The 17450-nt window shown below is 44.9% G+C and overlaps 1 protein-coding gene across 3 annotated transcripts in view; it reads right to left on the bottom strand.

Annotated features, from left to right (window-relative positions):
• The window catches only part of CEPT1 (choline/ethanolamine phosphotransferase 1), a 30157-nt gene that overhangs the window by 11571 nt on the left and 1136 nt on the right, over nt 1-17450 (bottom strand). For 2 of the 3 annotated variants that reach the window (XM_039565147.1, XM_010404529.2), the window contains exons 2-4: nt 16571-16971; nt 13184-13331; nt 11991-12132 (exon numbers count right to left, since the gene is read on the bottom strand). In XM_039565147.1, the coding sequence (XP_039421081.1) occupies nt 11991-12132; nt 13184-13331; nt 16571-16909 (629 nt within the window). In that variant the 5' untranslated portion in view covers nt 16910-16971. Of the gene's footprint in view, nt 1-4324; nt 4410-11990; nt 12133-13183; nt 13332-16570; nt 16972-17450 lie in introns of all 3 variants that reach the window. The other variant, XM_039565149.1, reaches the window with a different exon arrangement.

Raw genomic sequence — 17450 nt, forward strand, 5'->3', positions numbered from 1 at the left:
TCCACCTTAATATTCTGTACTTTTAATACCAAATGGCTCCTTAAAACAGAAGACAAAAGCATTAAGACCTACTGAGGAGAAATTAAGCACCAAACTATCACCTAAGGAAAGCATAAATTCTTAATCTCATGGAGGAAAAAGGCCTGGGAACATCCCATGCCCATTAAAACCACTGTCAGATGACTCAGAATGATAGGCTTGATATCACTAAAGCACATGCCTGATGTTGGAATTATTCAATGAATTTTTTTACTAGATGTCAAGTGGCCTCTAGACAGAAATCTAAGAATCCAGGAATCCACAGACCAAAGCTGGACCACAGAAGGGAACAACATCTGGAAGCAGAAGCTAGAGAAGGGAGCACACTGCTCCTCTCTGGGTTTAACTTGAATTCAAGGGAACTGCAACCACAGCATGAACCAGACACATCTATGGTGCTGCTACATGCAGCAGTCATCCCAGCTTTCTTAAAATCCGACCACTTTCTTCCCCCAAAAACACCCTCTCAGCCCCACTTTCTCTCCTTGGCCAGCACCATCTCCTGGTCAGGACCATCAGTGGGCTCAGGAGAGTGGCTTGGCTAAAACAATCCGACCAAAAAAGAACTTCCTGTCCCAATTCCCAGCACATCAGCTTCCCTGGTGGTTTTTTTCATGACCTCAGCAATGCTGTGAGGCCTGAGGAGAGGCCAGGGAAGGTCTGCTCAGCCCCTGGAAGCCACAGAACCCAACACTGAGCCAGTGGGACTGGGCAGCTCCAGAGTGGGGAGGAATAAACGGGAATGACAGTCAAGTGGATTGCTACCAGCCTTCATAAAAGTCCTAAACAGCCCCTGGAATGAAAAATAGGTGGAAGAATGCCATTATAAACCAAAGCAACAATGGTTTTGTCAAGAGAGACATGAGCAAAGGAATATCTGCCCTGCCAGGAAAGCGTTAACAGGTCAGGTGATGCAGAAGACATTCTTACACCTTAATGATTAACTTGGATTTATGCCCTGCGCCAGGTAAAATGAGCTAGCAATCAAAAAAATCCATAAAGTGCCTGGGCCACCACACTGTTTTTAAACTCTGGTAAAGCTGGGAAGTACCTAATAAAATGGGAAGGCAAAAGCAGGGCTGCAGGAAAGCACTTGCTCAGTTTGAATGGAGACTGACCAATGCCTTTCTTTTTGAGGGGAAATACATCCAGCCTGCTTTAGTGGATGGGGAATTTATTTGCAAAGCAGAGTGATAATGCTCCTGCTTCAATATGACATCATTACTACTGTACTTTATTCTACATCAAGTTCCATTGCATATTCAAGTGACTCTTCCATGGTAAAGATTAGAGAAAACACAATTTTGGAGTAATGGATCATTTATCAAATTATAGTAGAAAAATAAGGGGAAAAAAAGTAGAAAATAGGGAAAGGCCTTTGTTCCTGCAGACTGCCTCATTTAATTACTATAATTACATTTAATTACACACAAGCAGGTACAACACACAGAGCTGTAAGAAAGGAAAACCATTTCAAAGCAAGAAGGGAATCAGCCAGTTCAAAGATTCTATTTTCAACTTGTGTTTGTATTTATTTACTCATTTAAATACTACAGTGGAAATCCTAAGAAAAAACAAATGGGAAGAGCAAGCAGCATGAATTCTGCAAGCAGCTCTTAAAGCCTCTGAACTGGGATATTTTTATTAAGTGGGTTATTTTCAGGCATCACTGGAGCCACACTTCCCCCAACCTGACAGCTTTGCTGCCTGATGTTTCCTGACAACTGAGTCATGTCAGCACTGCCCAGACACTGACATTGTGCACATTGTGTGGAGGATCACTAAGCCCCATGAAGTGAAGAAAATGAAACAAACCCTTTCCCCAAGACATTCCCACACTACAATAGATGGACGGAAAGTTATTGTACGAGTTCAGTGGACACAAAGAATCAAGTTCCAAAAATCTCTTCTTCAAATAAACCAGGGCCTTTTTCATCTTCTACAAAATAAACAGAAGACCCTGAACTGAGGTTTAAGATCACCAGGAACATCCAGGAGAAGAACAAGAACAAAGAGCTGATGCTGACAACAGAGCAAAGAGCCCAGACTCATTATTTAACAAACTAAAATGCCCAGACACAACATCCAATGGCAAGGCTGGGGAGAACATTGAAAATAATGCTGAGAAATACTGATTCTGCAGCAAAGTGATGTTAGGGAAGAATAATAACCAGCAGTGCTGTAGAAGGCAGGGATAGGGCCAGGCAATGTCAGCACTGCACTGGGGGTGAACCACTGGCTGAAAACCAGAATATCTGAGGATATAATTCAAATAAAGTCAGGGAAGGATAAAAAGTGTGAATTTTTAAATGCACATTTCAACCTCTCACTATCTGCCTAAATTCACAAGACAGGAGAACTCCTGCAGAGCTTCCAGGGGCAGCTGCAATTCCTGTGGTGACACTGCCATGGATTCTCCTGCACACACTGGAGTGCTTTCCTCTATTGACCCTCCTTTCCCTGCTGTGACAAACTGAAACGCAGATTATTTGCCAGTCTACAAACCTGTACAGTCTTCCCACATAAGAGAAGATCCAGAGAACCCCAGCCTGGTTTGAGTTAGAAAGCTCACCCTGTTCCACCCCCTGCCGTGGGCAGGGACACCTTCCACTGGCCCAGGCTGCTCCAGCCTGGTGCTTGGAGCACCCTCGAATGGTGGAAGATGTCCCTGCCATGTAACGGGATGAGCTTTAAGGTTCCTCTAAACCAAAGCATCCTGGGATTCTATGAAAATGCCCTGCCTGGCCCATCACCTCACCCCCCCCTCCCCAGCTGGCTGAAAAACCAGTGTCACCAGTATCTCCTAGGATGGCCAAGGCCTCCTGTCCCAGGGGGTACTGCAGATCTCCAGCAGCCCCAGGTCCTCTGCACCTGCCCTTCCTCCCTCCCGTCCCATGGCAAATTGTCCTCGTCCAGTTCAAACAACTTCCTTTTATCACCCATCTGAGTTATTTCCACCCCCCAGGGAATGATTTCAGAGCTCTGAGTGTTTCAGAACGACGTGATTTGATAATTCTTTCCGCCCGAAGCAACTCCTCGGTCAGTTGAGATGTTGATATCACAGGCTAAAATCTTGATTTAAGGTCTTCCTTCCTTTGGATTACTGCTTACTAAATTACCATTTCCTGACTCTATTTCCAGCCTTTCACAGATTATGAACAAAGTATTTTAAAAATTATGTCACTGATGCCACCTGACTCCCTTCAGAGCCACCCAGCTCCCAGGGTCAGCTGGAGACACATCGGGATTTACCAGATTGCTGATGGTGCTGCATCTAAAGCAGAGCTGGTAATTCATCTTCCTAAGTAACCTCCTGAAAGCAGAGATTTTGCTGAACTACTACATGAAAAAACAGAAGAACTATTAGAAAATAATTAGCATCAACACGAGTTTAACAATGGGTATGTAAACCAACCACCAAAAAAAATAACCTCACTTTTATTTAACATCTGGTGCAGCTCTAAGAAAGAGATCAAAAAGCTATTCTTATATCCTCAAATATTTCAGGAAAAAGTCCAGGCTAAAAATTCATCAATAATAATCATAATCTATGAGATATTTCAAGGAATCTAACTCATTCACTTTTAATGCTAACATTTTAATGGGAGGGGACCTCAGCCACATATGTGTTAGGAAGAAAAAAAAAAAACAAAAAGAGGCAAAATAAGGAAGAGAAGTCCTTTTTAAGGCCAGCAAACTAGAGAGGAGAAGGATTTATTTAGCACAGACATAAGGAAAAGCATTTTGAAAATAAAGACAAGCAGGAAAGGAAGTTACTCCTTCATGAAGCTACAAGCGGCAGAGCTTAAACCAGACATTTTTAACCACTAACTGGTGAATTTTAAAGTTATTACACAAAACACAGTTCCCTGAAAGAGCCAAGAAATTCTGGTTTTTTGGTGGAAAGGTACTGAAATCGCAGCAACAAAAGAAGCTTCTTCAAAAAGTAGTTCCAACAACATTATTCTACACCCACACTTAGAGCTGCTTCTACAGCCCTGCTTGGCTTTTAGGTGAAGCCAAAGCTGTGATAAAAAAAAAAGTTTAAAATCAAACTTTTGTTGAACAGGCAGGCTTTGCTTTGGCTTCAAGCAAAACATGATGCTTTCAAAAAAATTTGTTTCCAGTTTAATCAAATTTTTCCTACTTGCTCAAATATTTTTCCTCCTTGTGTTAAACACGAAAGCAGCGGTGCAATCCCCTGGAGAAGCTGCTTTTCACAGAGCAGTGCATGACAAAGGTGCTGCCCTGCTCAGCCCATGCTGCTGCCAGGTTAAGGCTTTACCGTGTAGTTCCAGAGCCAGGGCCCCAGCGTTCCCGTGAGGAGCTGGATTATTACAGTGCAGAGCACGGACTCTGTCACATCAAATCTACGTGCGAGGGAGAGAAACGGTTCAGAACATTGTCCTGAGCACTCCTCAGAAGGGGAGCCATTAAAACATCTTCAGTCAGCGTCGGGATGATTCAAAGGGCAGGTCAGGGAAGGGATTAACGACCACAAAACCCAGGAGTATTAATGAATTAACAAAACCATTCCAGCCCACATAGTATTTTACACATTTAAATCTTCATTTAGAACTTCTGCAATTTACAGTTTTACCATATCACTCCAACACGGGAGGAAAAACTGTCATTTGGTGTGTGCATGAGGGAATAAATGAAATTCCTTGCTCTGAGTCACAGTGAATAAAATCCATAACCAAGCACAATCCAGGATTCTCATCTCCTGACCTCATGTTCGTGTCTCCAAATGACACTGAATATATGAATTCTTTAGCTGCATGTTTCAGTGGAGCACAAGTGCAGATTGTATTTCAGTTTGACACCTCTGAGGGAAAGGAAGAAGTTCTAACTTCCTTCCTTTGCAGCTCCGTGGCAAATAATGCTCCAAGAAGTGAGCTCTGGACCCCTGCTCAGGGGTAATCACACTCCATTCTGTATATATTTATTTTTCACCCCTGACAGAAAGGGATGAAAAAATATGCTGGAGTCAACAGAGCCATAGAAACCACCCTTTCTCCCAATACACAGCCATAAATCTGCATTTTACCCTAACAAAAGGATTTTAAAATGGGATGAAATTTAAAAAAAAAAAAAAATCAAACCATCTAGATTAAAAAGAAAATAATTCAGCAGCAGCAGGTTCAGCCAGAACACAGCTCCTGTTTATTGCTGTGCTTATCAGAGTATGCTGGAACAGACACCACCATGCCAAGGGATGTAAAAGGGGCACCACAGAAAGATCGTTGTGGCCCCACTGCCAGGGCTCAGGTGCAGTGATGATGTGCAGACCCCAGACCTGAGGAGAGGGGCCACTGAAGTTCAGCCTGATAAGCATTTTCAGTTTAATTACCACAGCACATAGCACAGTAAATAGCTGGGAGAGGCAATAGTTGGGATTTTACGGAATACAGGAAGAGAAAGCCCCATGGCCGAACCCCACAGCTACTTTGGTGCTTTACAACAGGTGCAGTTTCTATTCCTTTTTTCCTATGTTATTTTAGGTGATATTTGTAATTCAGTCATAGATCCATTTTCTAATCATCATCTGGGAAGTTTAAGAAGGGGCATCGACCTCAACATGTGCTTCACTCCCCAGAGATGCTGGCACTGACAATCCCTGTGCCTGCTCCGCTGGGAGCCCTGTCAGGCTGCTGAGTCTGGAGCCAATTAGCACACAGGGGATTAGTGCTGCATCCAGAACGTTCCCTTGTCAGTGCTAACTTATTGAGTGTGTTCCATGGGCAATCCTTAAAAGGCCCTGTTTGACTGAACAAGTCATTAGACAATTCAAGAGCCACCAGTGGCTCAGGGCTCAGAGACAGCTGCAGTCAGTCCCTTCCTTGTGCTAACAGGGAACCCAAACTGAATTCAAATTGAGAGACTTCCTGAGAAAATGATCCAACGACAACAGGAAACAGACACTTACACTGGAGATGGCCCTGAAATCAAGTCAATCACTAGCAATACAGCTGATCTAATACAGCTTTTTAAGGCTGTGTGAAACTATGGGGGAGGTTTGTGCACCATCCTGCCCCTCCTCTCCAGCACACAGAACTTCATGAAAAAGTCCCAAATCGCAGCAGACAAGAAAAACACTCCTGCCTCAACAGAAAACAGAAGTTACAGGGCTGGAAAACTCACAGGGATCCATCTACCAGTTAATGCTCTGGTCTGGAAAATGATGATTCTTCCATCTGTCTTGCCCATATCTACTGAGCGTGCAAGTGGGATTACTAAGGCTGGGCAATGAACTGGGAATCTGAGCAGGAGATAAAGGGCTGTTTTCTTAATGGAACCATAGCAGCAAGAAAGAATGTTCAACATCAGAACACCAGAGAATGAAAGGCTGAGAGTCCCATGCTAGAAGTGCAAATGTTTAGTTATAAAGTTATTAGAGCTTTATCCTAACTCATTCCAAACCAGCAGTTTCACTTGGATGCAATGAAATACAACAGCATGAATAAAGCAAACTGTACAGAAAAAATGAGAACATGAATTAGAATTATTTCCAGCACCAGGAAATTCATGTTGAGGGAAAAATAATATTAAAAATGAGCCCCTTTCCTTGTTATAACACACCTCCAATATGTAAATTTTTCCTTCTGCAGCTCACAGAGGTAAATAGAAGTTGCACAGGTCAGGCAATAGCCATGTACTTGTTATGTTGTAGTTCATTATTTCACAGAGCAGTGAAAACTCCAAGGATTTATCAGAACAATCAGGAGCAGCATCTCCACACGTGACCAATGGAATTGTGGCTGAAAACGCTGTTAAGGGACTTGTGGGAGGAAGAGGAGGAGGAAGTGGAAAACCCCCCCACACCTCTTCCAGGAGCCCTCGGCAGCTGCACAGGTTTCTGTGATGCTGCCAGTGTGACTGAGAGAGCAGGAGCTGCAGGTCAGCAGCACCAAACTTCACACCCACCACAAAGACACTTCAACACGTGCTGCTTGCAAGCACAGAGAACCCAACACCCCCTGACATCAACAGAGGCTCTACTTAGCCTCAGACTCTCCTCTGCAAATAACCTGGGTGTAAAAGTTCTCCAAGAAAACTTTTGGAAAAACTCCTAAGATGGAAAGCTTTAAGCTCTGCAATCATGGGGATTATTGCCTTATCTCAGAGTGGAGATCCTGAGGCTGTTCCCAGGAGCAAGAACTCAATGTGCTAAACTCTGACTTGGAAGGTTTCCATCCCTGTATTTCAGAATTTGGTGTGTGTTGTCTATCCAAGACAAAACACCAACTCCTCCTCTGCCAAGGCTGAAGAGGAAGGTTGGCTTAGCTGCTTTCTGAAATCCAGCCTCATTTCCTCACCTCTCCTTTGGACCTTCGTGGCAGGAGTGGTGACAGGGCTCAGGTGAACCAACCCAACCTTCCCCCTTCCTGAACCAACTCATGATCCCCCAGGCTCTGGGGCCTGTACAGCTGCTCCAGAGTCACTGAACAGGAATGTTCCCCCAAATTCTCCAACTCTCCTCAAGAAAGGCTGTTTTGTTCAGCAGTCTGAATTCTTTTGCTTTCTCTGGGGATTATTATTCAAACAGCAAAGTAACCATTTTTAACTTTTCGGTTATATGAAAGCTGGTAAAAACTGATTCTTCCTCTCATATTTATGATATGCCTTTGTGAAGCCTCCTTGGAAACTAATTTCCATCTCATTGTGTCTACATTTACACATATATACACAGCTGTAATTCCTACCATTACCAACTTTTAGTATTTCCATTTAAAAAGGTTGGAATAAACAAGATAATGCAGTAACTTGAAGGAGAAATGCTGGAGACCACGGTACAGCAGCACACTCATGTCTCTGGATGGACCCTTGAGTGTTCAGTACCCACAGGGTTTTTGCAATACCATTCAGCCCCTCCAGCACTTCCTTCACAAACAAGTGCACCAGGACTTTACCTGAGCAGTTTGTGTCTCATGTCTCTCAAGAAAACACCCAGGTTGGACAAGGGGGAATGGCTTCCCACTGCCAGAGGGCAGGGTTAGATGGGACATCGGGGAGAAATTCTTCCCTGTGAGGGTGGGCAGGCCCTGGCACAGGGTGCCCAGAGAAGCTGTGGCTGCCCCATCCCTGGAAGTGTCCAAGGCCAGGCTGGATGGGGCTTGGAGCATCCTGGGACAGTGGAAGGTGTCCCTGCCATGGCAGGGGTGGGACTGGATGAGTTTAAGGTCCCTTCCCACCCAACCAATTCCATGATTCTGTGATTCTGAGCTGTGCTGCAGAATCCAGCTCTGACAGGGACGGATGGCTCTGACCCCCTGGATGTGGGACAGCCCCTGCAGTCAGGCTGTGCTCTGACCTCGTGCAGCTGGAAACACCGTGAGCCTGCACACACCTGCTTGTCCTCCTGCACTTCCTGCAGGGACCAGGACCACTACTGAATCCAAGTGGGATAACCCTGCATTGGGGAAGAACCAGGTGATCACACCTGGGCTCCAGATAACATCAGGAAAATCCTTTCAGGATTTGTGCTCCGTATTCCCTAATGATCTGTTTTCTGCAGCATGTTCCTGAAGTATCAGACCTGCTTCCACAAGGACACAAGAAGGTCCATCGGGTCTTACCACTTTGATTTTTGGGATATGCAGGATAAAAGTCTCTGTTTCCAAAGCAGAGGTGTCCCAGTGACAGCACAGCTGCCCCAATACAGGACTCAGCACATGCTGTGCTGCAGCACAGCAAATCCACAACCCAGACAAACCAGTTCCTATGCTGGAAACCAGGTCAGGAGAACCAAGTCATTATTTGGGCTGTTTCAACACCAAGTGTCTCTGCCATTAAAAATCACATTTTTCTTTCTCGAATGTGCCAAGTATTCCTGTTCTTCCATAAGATCATTCTCAGATCAAGTGTTTAAGTAAAACTTCTGCATTTACCTCTACCCCTGCTGTTTCCTGCTGCCTTTGCACTGCTGGTATCATTACAGTGACTCTCCTGGAGCCTGCTCCACTTGCCTTGAGACACTTCCTGCTTCCTCCGGGGGAATTTTTAAGCAATACTGACCTCTAGCTATTTATTCGAGCTGTTCAAGCAACACCAGTTGCTTTTTGAAGAAAGCAGTGCTTGCCAGGATCTAATGGAATTATGTGATCATTTGAAGATGGAGACAGATCACAGGACCTCATTGACTCAACTGATTATTCTACATCCTGGAGTAGCACAGGGATCACCCCACAGCTGTCAGGGAGAAGACAAAGAAGCGACACAGCTGATGGAAGTTTTCCTCCTCCACCTGCAGAATTCTGTAGGAATCTTGCAGAATGGATCCCATTTCCTCCTCCCTCGGGGGAACTGATCTTGCCCTGCAGTCTGACATGCTCTGCTCAGCTTCAGACTTGCCAAGGCTGGTGCAGTGACACCAGACAGAATCATGGAATTGTGAATGTTGGAAAAGCCCTCCAGGATCATCAAGTCCAGCCTGACCAACCCCCACCCTGCCACCAGCCCTGAGCACTGAGTGCCACACACAGTTGTTCCTTGTGCACCTCCAGGGATGGGGACTCCACACCTCCCTGGGCAGCCCCTTCCAATGCCTGACCACCCTTTTCAGGAAGAAATTCCTCCTGATGTCCAACCTGAACCTCCCTGGCCCAGCCTGAGGCCGTTCCCTCTCCTCCTGTCCCTGTTCCCTGGCAGCAGAGCCCGACCCCCCCTGGCTGCCCCCTCCTGTCAGGGACTTGTGCAGAGCCACAAGGTCCCCCCTGAGCCTCCTTTGCTCCAGCCTGAGCCCCTTTCCCAGCTCCCTCAGCCACTCCTGGGGCTCCAGCCCCTTCCCCATACATGAACCACACACTGTTCCACAAGCACACGCTTTGTTTGACACACTGATTGTCCTGGTTGTCTTAAGACAGACCTTTCCAGCAAGCCAGGCTGATTCTATAACTGAACATTTCAGGCCTGTGTGGAAAGAGTGAAGTACAGTCTCTCCCTTTAGCACCCTCTGCTCTTCCCCAAGTCATTTGATTATCGAGTTCTCTCTGCACTGAAATACAATTTCTTGGACACATCACAAATAGAGTAAGTGATAACTGTCTGCTCCTTCCTGCTGCTTCGGAATTAAGGCAAATCAAAACCACCATCACATTCCCCAAAACATCCCTACTACACCATCTCTGAGGATTTTTGAGAGTCACTACATGGGATACACAGACAGGAAAAACCTCCTGTGCACAAGGATCTTTCTGGGTCCTTTCAACAGCTGTCTCTGATCCCCCTTATTCAGGATTAAGGACACCTAAGTCTGTGCACTCCTGTGAATCTGAAAGGGTTGATAAAATACCTTTTTTTCAGTCTTAGATTAGTGAAACGAAAGCTTCATAAAAAAAGTGTCAAATAGTCAATCTGTTAACTGGATAAATAGCCTCATGGGTTTTGCATTAAAATGAACATCAGCTTGTAACAGTCTATTAACCTTGTGACACAGGGCAAAAGAAGGAACAAATGTGTTTACTACACAGTGCTGTGATATCTAAATTAATGATACACACATTTAGGTGCTTATTGCCTGCTCTGAATTAGCTACATATTAACGGTCATCACATTCTTATAAGGCCAGGCAGAAACATCTAATTTGCTGAAAAATGCCTCCAAAATACAGACTCCTAACAAAGGAATGTTCCAGTGAACACCAGCACTGACCCAAACACTCCTCTGCAGCACAACAGCTGCAATTTGGGGGGGTTGATACTTCCATCTGTAAAGTCAAGCACATGTCAAGGTCGGGCTCTTTTGTTCTTTGATCAATAACCAGAAATCTTTGATTATCAGGGCCTTGTAAAGTTCAAAGGGAGCTAAAAGCATTCAGACCTTTGGTACAGCATGAGACTCCTAAAACAGGAAAATATTTGAGCCACATGTCTTATTATAAAGGTTTAAGTACCAGCATGGGATAGTTGGATAGTTTCACTCAATCTGCTTCAGTGTAGTCAGAGTGGGAAGAGAAATCTAGATTTTCTTCTTTTTTTCCTCCAATAGACATTTAAAACTGATCCAACATCTTAAATTTTTGATCAAAAACACAGAAGTTTCTCAAGAGAATCTACATTATCAAAACAGTATCCTGCCAATAAAAGCTGTCATATACAAGAGGCCCATAGTTGTACTGTTTTAGCAGTATCTGGGTACCTATAGACCAGAAATTATAGACCATAAATAAGTCTATTAGACATTTGTAGGTACTTGCTGTAGAATTGTTTCAAAATCCCACAAACTAAGGGCAAATTTCACTTTCCAGATGCAAAAAAAAAAAAACCTTCTGCAGCGCATTTATTTGAAATATATTTGTTAACTCTATGAATGCAAACACAGAATCAATTCTCAACATAGAATGCATTTATTTCCCCATTAAGGTTAGAGAATCCCACAGCTCACCAAGTCCTTGTGTTGTACCTCCCACCCACCCTCATCCAGCAGGAAGCAGGATTTCAGCTCCTGACCTTGGCATTGCAGTTTTGGTTCCATTATTGACAGAATCACAATGTGCACTAACCAAAAGGGATTCAGAACTTTAAATGGGAGGCACAATGGCAATTAATAAAGTGTATTTTAAGAGTTATGGTTAATATTAGCAATTAACTGCACATCACAATCAAGATGTATCAAGACAGAGTTCAATGAATGCTAAAGCCAGACTGCCACCATCTGACCAAAGCATTCCAGTCTTGGGATAAAACACCAGGTACTTTCCATTACTTACTTAGCTTTACATCACATCAAAAGCTCTAATTAACTAACAGGCTAAAGGATATTTTACTACTCCTAACACAAACTATGGGACATTCAGTAATAATTACAGATCCAACAGCTGCCACAAGCTCTAAGTGCGTCTCTATGGATAGAAACAATTTGCTACTGCTCTGAGGAGCTGCACTATGCCCACACAAGGTGCAATTCAGGAGGACAGGGTGCCTTTCCCCTTCTCTCAGGCAGGTACTTACATGCCGAAGCGCAGCGTCCCCGAGACGTACGTCTGCCAGTGCGCGCAGTAAAACATGAACGTCCCAGCAAAACAACAAAAGAACATCCAGTCAGGGTTGGTGCCCAGCTGCACAGCAATACAAGTTCCCAAAACCACAAAGACTGCAGAAGAAAATCAGTCACAGAGTGAAAAGGGTGGATGTGCGTAAGGATCCTCACCAGAGCAAAGCTAACAACAGGGCCCAGAGGAGGGACAGTGGGAAGGTTATCCTGGCATGGTTATTTCACAGACATGAGATTTAACACTTCCACTTGAAAAAATACAGGCTGTACAACGCAATTCAATCCATATCAGTGATTAGAAGCCATCAATATTAAGGGTTTCTAAGTCTCCTACATTTTTATGCCCAATCTCATTAAGGGACTTCAGTGATTTCTGCAGCTGCAGCCTGCAGCAAGTTTTGGGGTTTTCTCCTGCATTTGCCAGATATTTTTCCCTGTTTTCTGAATTTTTCTGATGCCATTAAGAAAATCGAAAGTCTGGATCCATTCGGGATGTGTAACATATCTATGCTTTCCCCTCCACCCTCTCCATACACAACTTTGATACAGAATTCATAACATTTAAAGCATAAGACCTTTAGCATTTAAGGAACCCAAAACACCCAATCAGGAGTTGGACTCGATGATCTTGTGGCACCCTTGCAACGCAGGATATTGTATGATTTTACAGTTTTTTTCCAACAGGGTTAAACTTCAGGCTGGCTCAATGAGCTCCACCTACCCAGGAACTGACTTGGACAACTCTAATCTTAATCTCTGACTTGTGAAGTCCCACTGCTTAGGCTTAGACTTGTCTTGATATCACTCTGTATCAAGTCAATATGAAATAATACAGCAGAGTATTCTGACAACTTCTTACAGAAAACACTTTAGAACCAAGACTCTGCTAAAGCATCAAAGAGAAGCGCTGGCTCAAGTTAAATGAGTCACATGCTTAGTTTTGTTTTCAGTGTAACACAAGAGAAGACATTCAGCTGATCCAGAGCACTGTCTATGGAAAGAAAGGTGACTTTCTTGGTTGAAAGTGATACATTCAGCACTATCAGTTGTCCTTTCTTCAGTAAAGAAGCTTTTTTTATTGTATTGTAGATTTGATCCCTGAAACAGAGTCATTTAATCCTCCTACTTCAATTAAAAATGACAACAATACCTGTGGACAGTGAATCACAGCCATGATCAAAAAGCTCTCCTAACGGAGTGCTGCTATTTGTCCTTCTTGCTTGTTTTCCATCTATAGCATCCAGGGACTGGTAGATGAAAAGGCCACAAGCACAAGCAATATATGCCCATGGAGGTGCCTAAGAGAGAAAGGCAATCACAATAAGGTTTAAAAAAATCTTTAGAAAGAAGCCTGCAGCTGAGCTGTCCCACAGCCTGACACTACAGCTCTCCCTTTGCACATACGTCCTCCTCACCCAGGGACCCCTGAGCAGCTGGTCCTTGCAAGGACAGACAGAATGGGTTGTGACATGTGGAATGTAAATAAACCAGTAACAGATTAATAGCTACAGCCTCTGCTCTAAAGCAGGAAGCTGCACTGTACAGCTGGAAAAATTCTAATACTGCATTTGCAAAGTGGTGCAGAACCAAATCCTTGTTAAATACATGCAAGTTGTCCCAGTGATTTCAGAAACTTGGGAACTTTTAGCCCCCACCTTTGTCACAAACAGAGCTCATCTACACCAGCCCTCCACCACTCACCAGTTGAGAACTGTGTCACTGCCAGTGACTTTGAGTCCAAGAACATTTCCAGAGCTCTGCAGCACAGCCCCTCCACCACCAACTGTTCCCTCCAGTACGAGGCACCAGCAGCTTTGCCAAATCTACGTCAAGAACCCTGAATAGTCACGTCCATGACAGCAACTTTTACTCTGACAGAAATACAAACAATGCCAAAGCCCTGCTAGAGCAAAGATTACAATCCAAGCTTTTTTATGCTTTTTGAAGCATAAACCCTTAAGAACATAAAAGTCACAGAGTTGCCATTACTCTCAGTTTACACATAAATCAGATATTATTGGCTATTTTGCAATCTTCACATTTGACACACTTTACAGAAGTGAGCATTTATGAGCAGCTTTATTTTACAGACCACACCAACAAAATCCAAATACAGCTTACTCAAGCTGACCTGCCTCTCATAAAGCCCTGGAGTCCAGCTGATTTTGGCCAACACAACCATGACTAATTTGTAGCACGTCAACCTAAATATATTTCCCTCTACAGCTTGCATTGCTCCTGTATTTACCAAAACAGTTCATTCTGCCCCAAAAGCTGCCATTGTGCTCTGCTTTCAGCAGTGTCTGTACAAACAGCACAAGGAGAGAAAGGGGAAACGTGTCACCCAAGAGCAGAGCACCATATTTAGCCAAGGTTCTGATGCTGCAGAATTCCACCCCATTTTTATCCCTCATGTACAGATTTTATCTGCCACAGCTAAGTTATATTGCATCACCCTGAAGGTTTCTCTATAAACTTAAAAATCAGTCTGCTGGCTCTCCTTTCTTAAAAGCTCCTTTCATTAGCAGTGTAGGTGTTTCCACTTAGACCTATTTATATCCCAGTAAGATTTCACAGCTCCCTCTCTATCCAGATAATTTTCCTTTTTTTTTTTTTTTTTTTTTTTTAACTCAGGTACCATTCCATCAGTCAGCACTTTTCCTCCTCCCAGCTAAGCAGGAAGTATTTGCATCTCCTTTTCTCTCGGGCTGCACGAGGCCCTGAGCAATAGCTCTGCCCTGGCTGCACCTTTGAGCAACAGGAAGGGACGAGTCACTCTTGAAAAAAAGCAGAACTAAGGCTGGGGTACAAGGAGGAGAAAATTTACATCAGAAATCAATAGTGCTTTGGGGGGGAGGAGGAGGAGAAAGTCTGTTCCTGGAGTTTCAGAGCCCCATTTTCTTCCCCAGAGAGCTCCTTGACACTTAAAAAGCACCTCCCTGGTCATGCTGTGCCATGTGGCAAATCAGATCAGGCTGGAAGCTGCCTCAGCACTAAGTTATTTTTCAGTTCAAGTGAGGATAAAATCTCGTTCACCTCGCACAAAGTACTTCTCAAATTGTTAAACACCGAAGAGCGCCTTAACACAGCAGCCTGCAGCTAACTCTGACTTTCTGATGCTCTGAGTACAGCTACCCGGGAACTTCAGAAATTTAATTACCAACCAAAACACAACTGTTCTCCAAATTCTAAATTCTGCTCTGGTTCAGTGACCCAAACCAGCTCTGGGTTCAAACCGAATTTCAGGGCCTGAGTCCCCACATAACCCTGCTCAGAAGTAAACACAAGTTAAACCAACCCACACCATAATGCCACGGCCTGGAAAAGGAAGGAGCTGCTCCAAGTATTCCCTGCTCAAACTGAATAGTCACTGTTTATCTTACACCTGCCAAATTCCAGAGGTTATTGTGAAATAACCTATTTCAACAGATTTCTAGGGGAGGCAAACATCCCTTCCCCATGTCATAGATGGAGCAGGGATGCAGTGCTGACTGTGCCAACCTACGTGGGGTTTTGGAGTCTGGTGGGGAACAAACTGCATCCTGCTGGACTCCCAATCCCAGCTGGGAGACTTGGTTAGGAAGGGGTTCAGATATTTTAAAAGCTGGAACTCTTTGAGACATTCCCAGCTATTTGGTGTGTAACACATTTCTAATACCAAATAATTCCCTTTCTCAGTATACACACATAAAAGCAGCTTTTAAGATTGAACATTCAAGTGAAAGCTTTTCCAGTGCACAAAAATGAAAGTCTTCAAGTGCCTTATGAGGTAACTGGTGACAGAGAGAAGTTGAAATGCCTCAAAAGGACTTTTGTACCCCTGAAATCAGGTTAAAACAGCTCTGCTTAAGGCAGGTCAGGAGCTTTTAGTCCATTCAGAACGAAGAATAAAACCACCAACTTTTATCTGGCCTCCTCACAGCATGGCCACAGGTCAGGAACACAACTCCATGTTCCCACAGCTCCACCACACTGTGCCAGGACACAGAACCTGCTGGGGCTCAGGAAGGTGTCCCTGTGGCTCCCTGAGCTCAGTTTGGTCACACCAGCTTTGATATCTCAAGTGGCACCACTCTGGAGCTCAGTGCCTTGGCTCTGGTGCAGCCCCAGCATGTCCAACCCACCCAGCTCATGTGGCAACTCAGATCTCAGAGCCGAGGGGGGGTCACCCTGTCACAGGCACAGAAGGTAAACAGGCACCAACTCCTCCTGCCACGCAGGCCAGGCAGCTGCAGAGCCACTGCTCCAACTCCTGGTGGGGCTGAGCTTTGTGCAGCAGATCTCCCACGGCTGTTTTGGTGTCAGACCCTGCTCCACATGGGTGTGTTTGCCCCAGGAACTGCTGTCTCACTCCAGCATCCACACGTGCTCTCTCTGCAAGCCAGCATCACAGAGAGGCACAAACATTTACAGAGAACAGGTTACAAGGACGAGGACTGCAGGCTGAACAGCAAGAACCAGCTCTCCCCAAAGCAACAACCCACCCAAAACCAGTGACAGCCACCAAAACAAAGACTGTCAGGAGACCTTAACTCACCTGTTCTGTAGCTGTTGGGCAGTAACATACTAGTAGCAGAGTTGTAAATATATTTATTAACAGTCCGATGATGGTGATCAGGTTGGGGGCAATCCAGGCTGGAACTCTCCCAACTAACCATTCCCAGTAGCCCTGCATGAGGGGCTCGAGCAGGGACCGTCCGGCACTCTGGTATTTGTGCTCCTCTAACCGTTTGAGCTGGTGCTTAGACAGGGGCGGCGTGGGCAGCTGCACCAGCTTGCTGAGCACGCAGGCGGCGGCGGGGCCGTGCCCACAGCCCGCGGGGCCCTCCAGGTGCGACTCCCCACATCGCCTCTTGATGCTCCGGTGCCCACTCATGGGTTGGGTGGCCTAGGAATTGTCTTGGGCAGGCAGCAGCTGGGCTGGAGAACCATAAGATCCTGCGACACAAAGGGGTGAGACACACCTGAGCGCACAACCGAGATTTTAGCATATCAAAAGTTTCCACGTGCTGCCCTAAAGAGCATTTCATTTGCCAGCAGCAAAGCAAGACAATTTTATAGGATTACCCCCCTGAAAGAGAAAGTTATTTGGAGAATTGCTGAAGGAACAACAAGAAATGAGCGTTCCCAATGCAGCTGTAAAACCCTGCATCCACCAGCCAAAACTCCAGCAGCAGCAGAAACTGCCAGCACAGCAGTGAGTTGTGTTACAGACTGGGGCACAGCCAGTCCCCTCACACCTCTCCCAGGACAGCATGTGACACCACTCAGGTCATCAACTGACAGCACTAAAAACTGTGCCAACACTGAGAAGTCTTAAGTTAAATTAGTTCGGAGCAGCTTTGTCTCCGTGGTGATGCTGAACAACCACCTAAAAACAGTTATGCACAGGTTTTTTTCAGATTTATGTTTGTTAT

This window comes from Corvus cornix, chromosome 26 (genome assembly GCF_000738735.6).
Source record: "Corvus cornix cornix isolate S_Up_H32 chromosome 26, ASM73873v5, whole genome shotgun sequence".
NCBI lineage: Eukaryota > Metazoa > Chordata > Aves > Passeriformes > Corvidae > Corvus > Corvus cornix.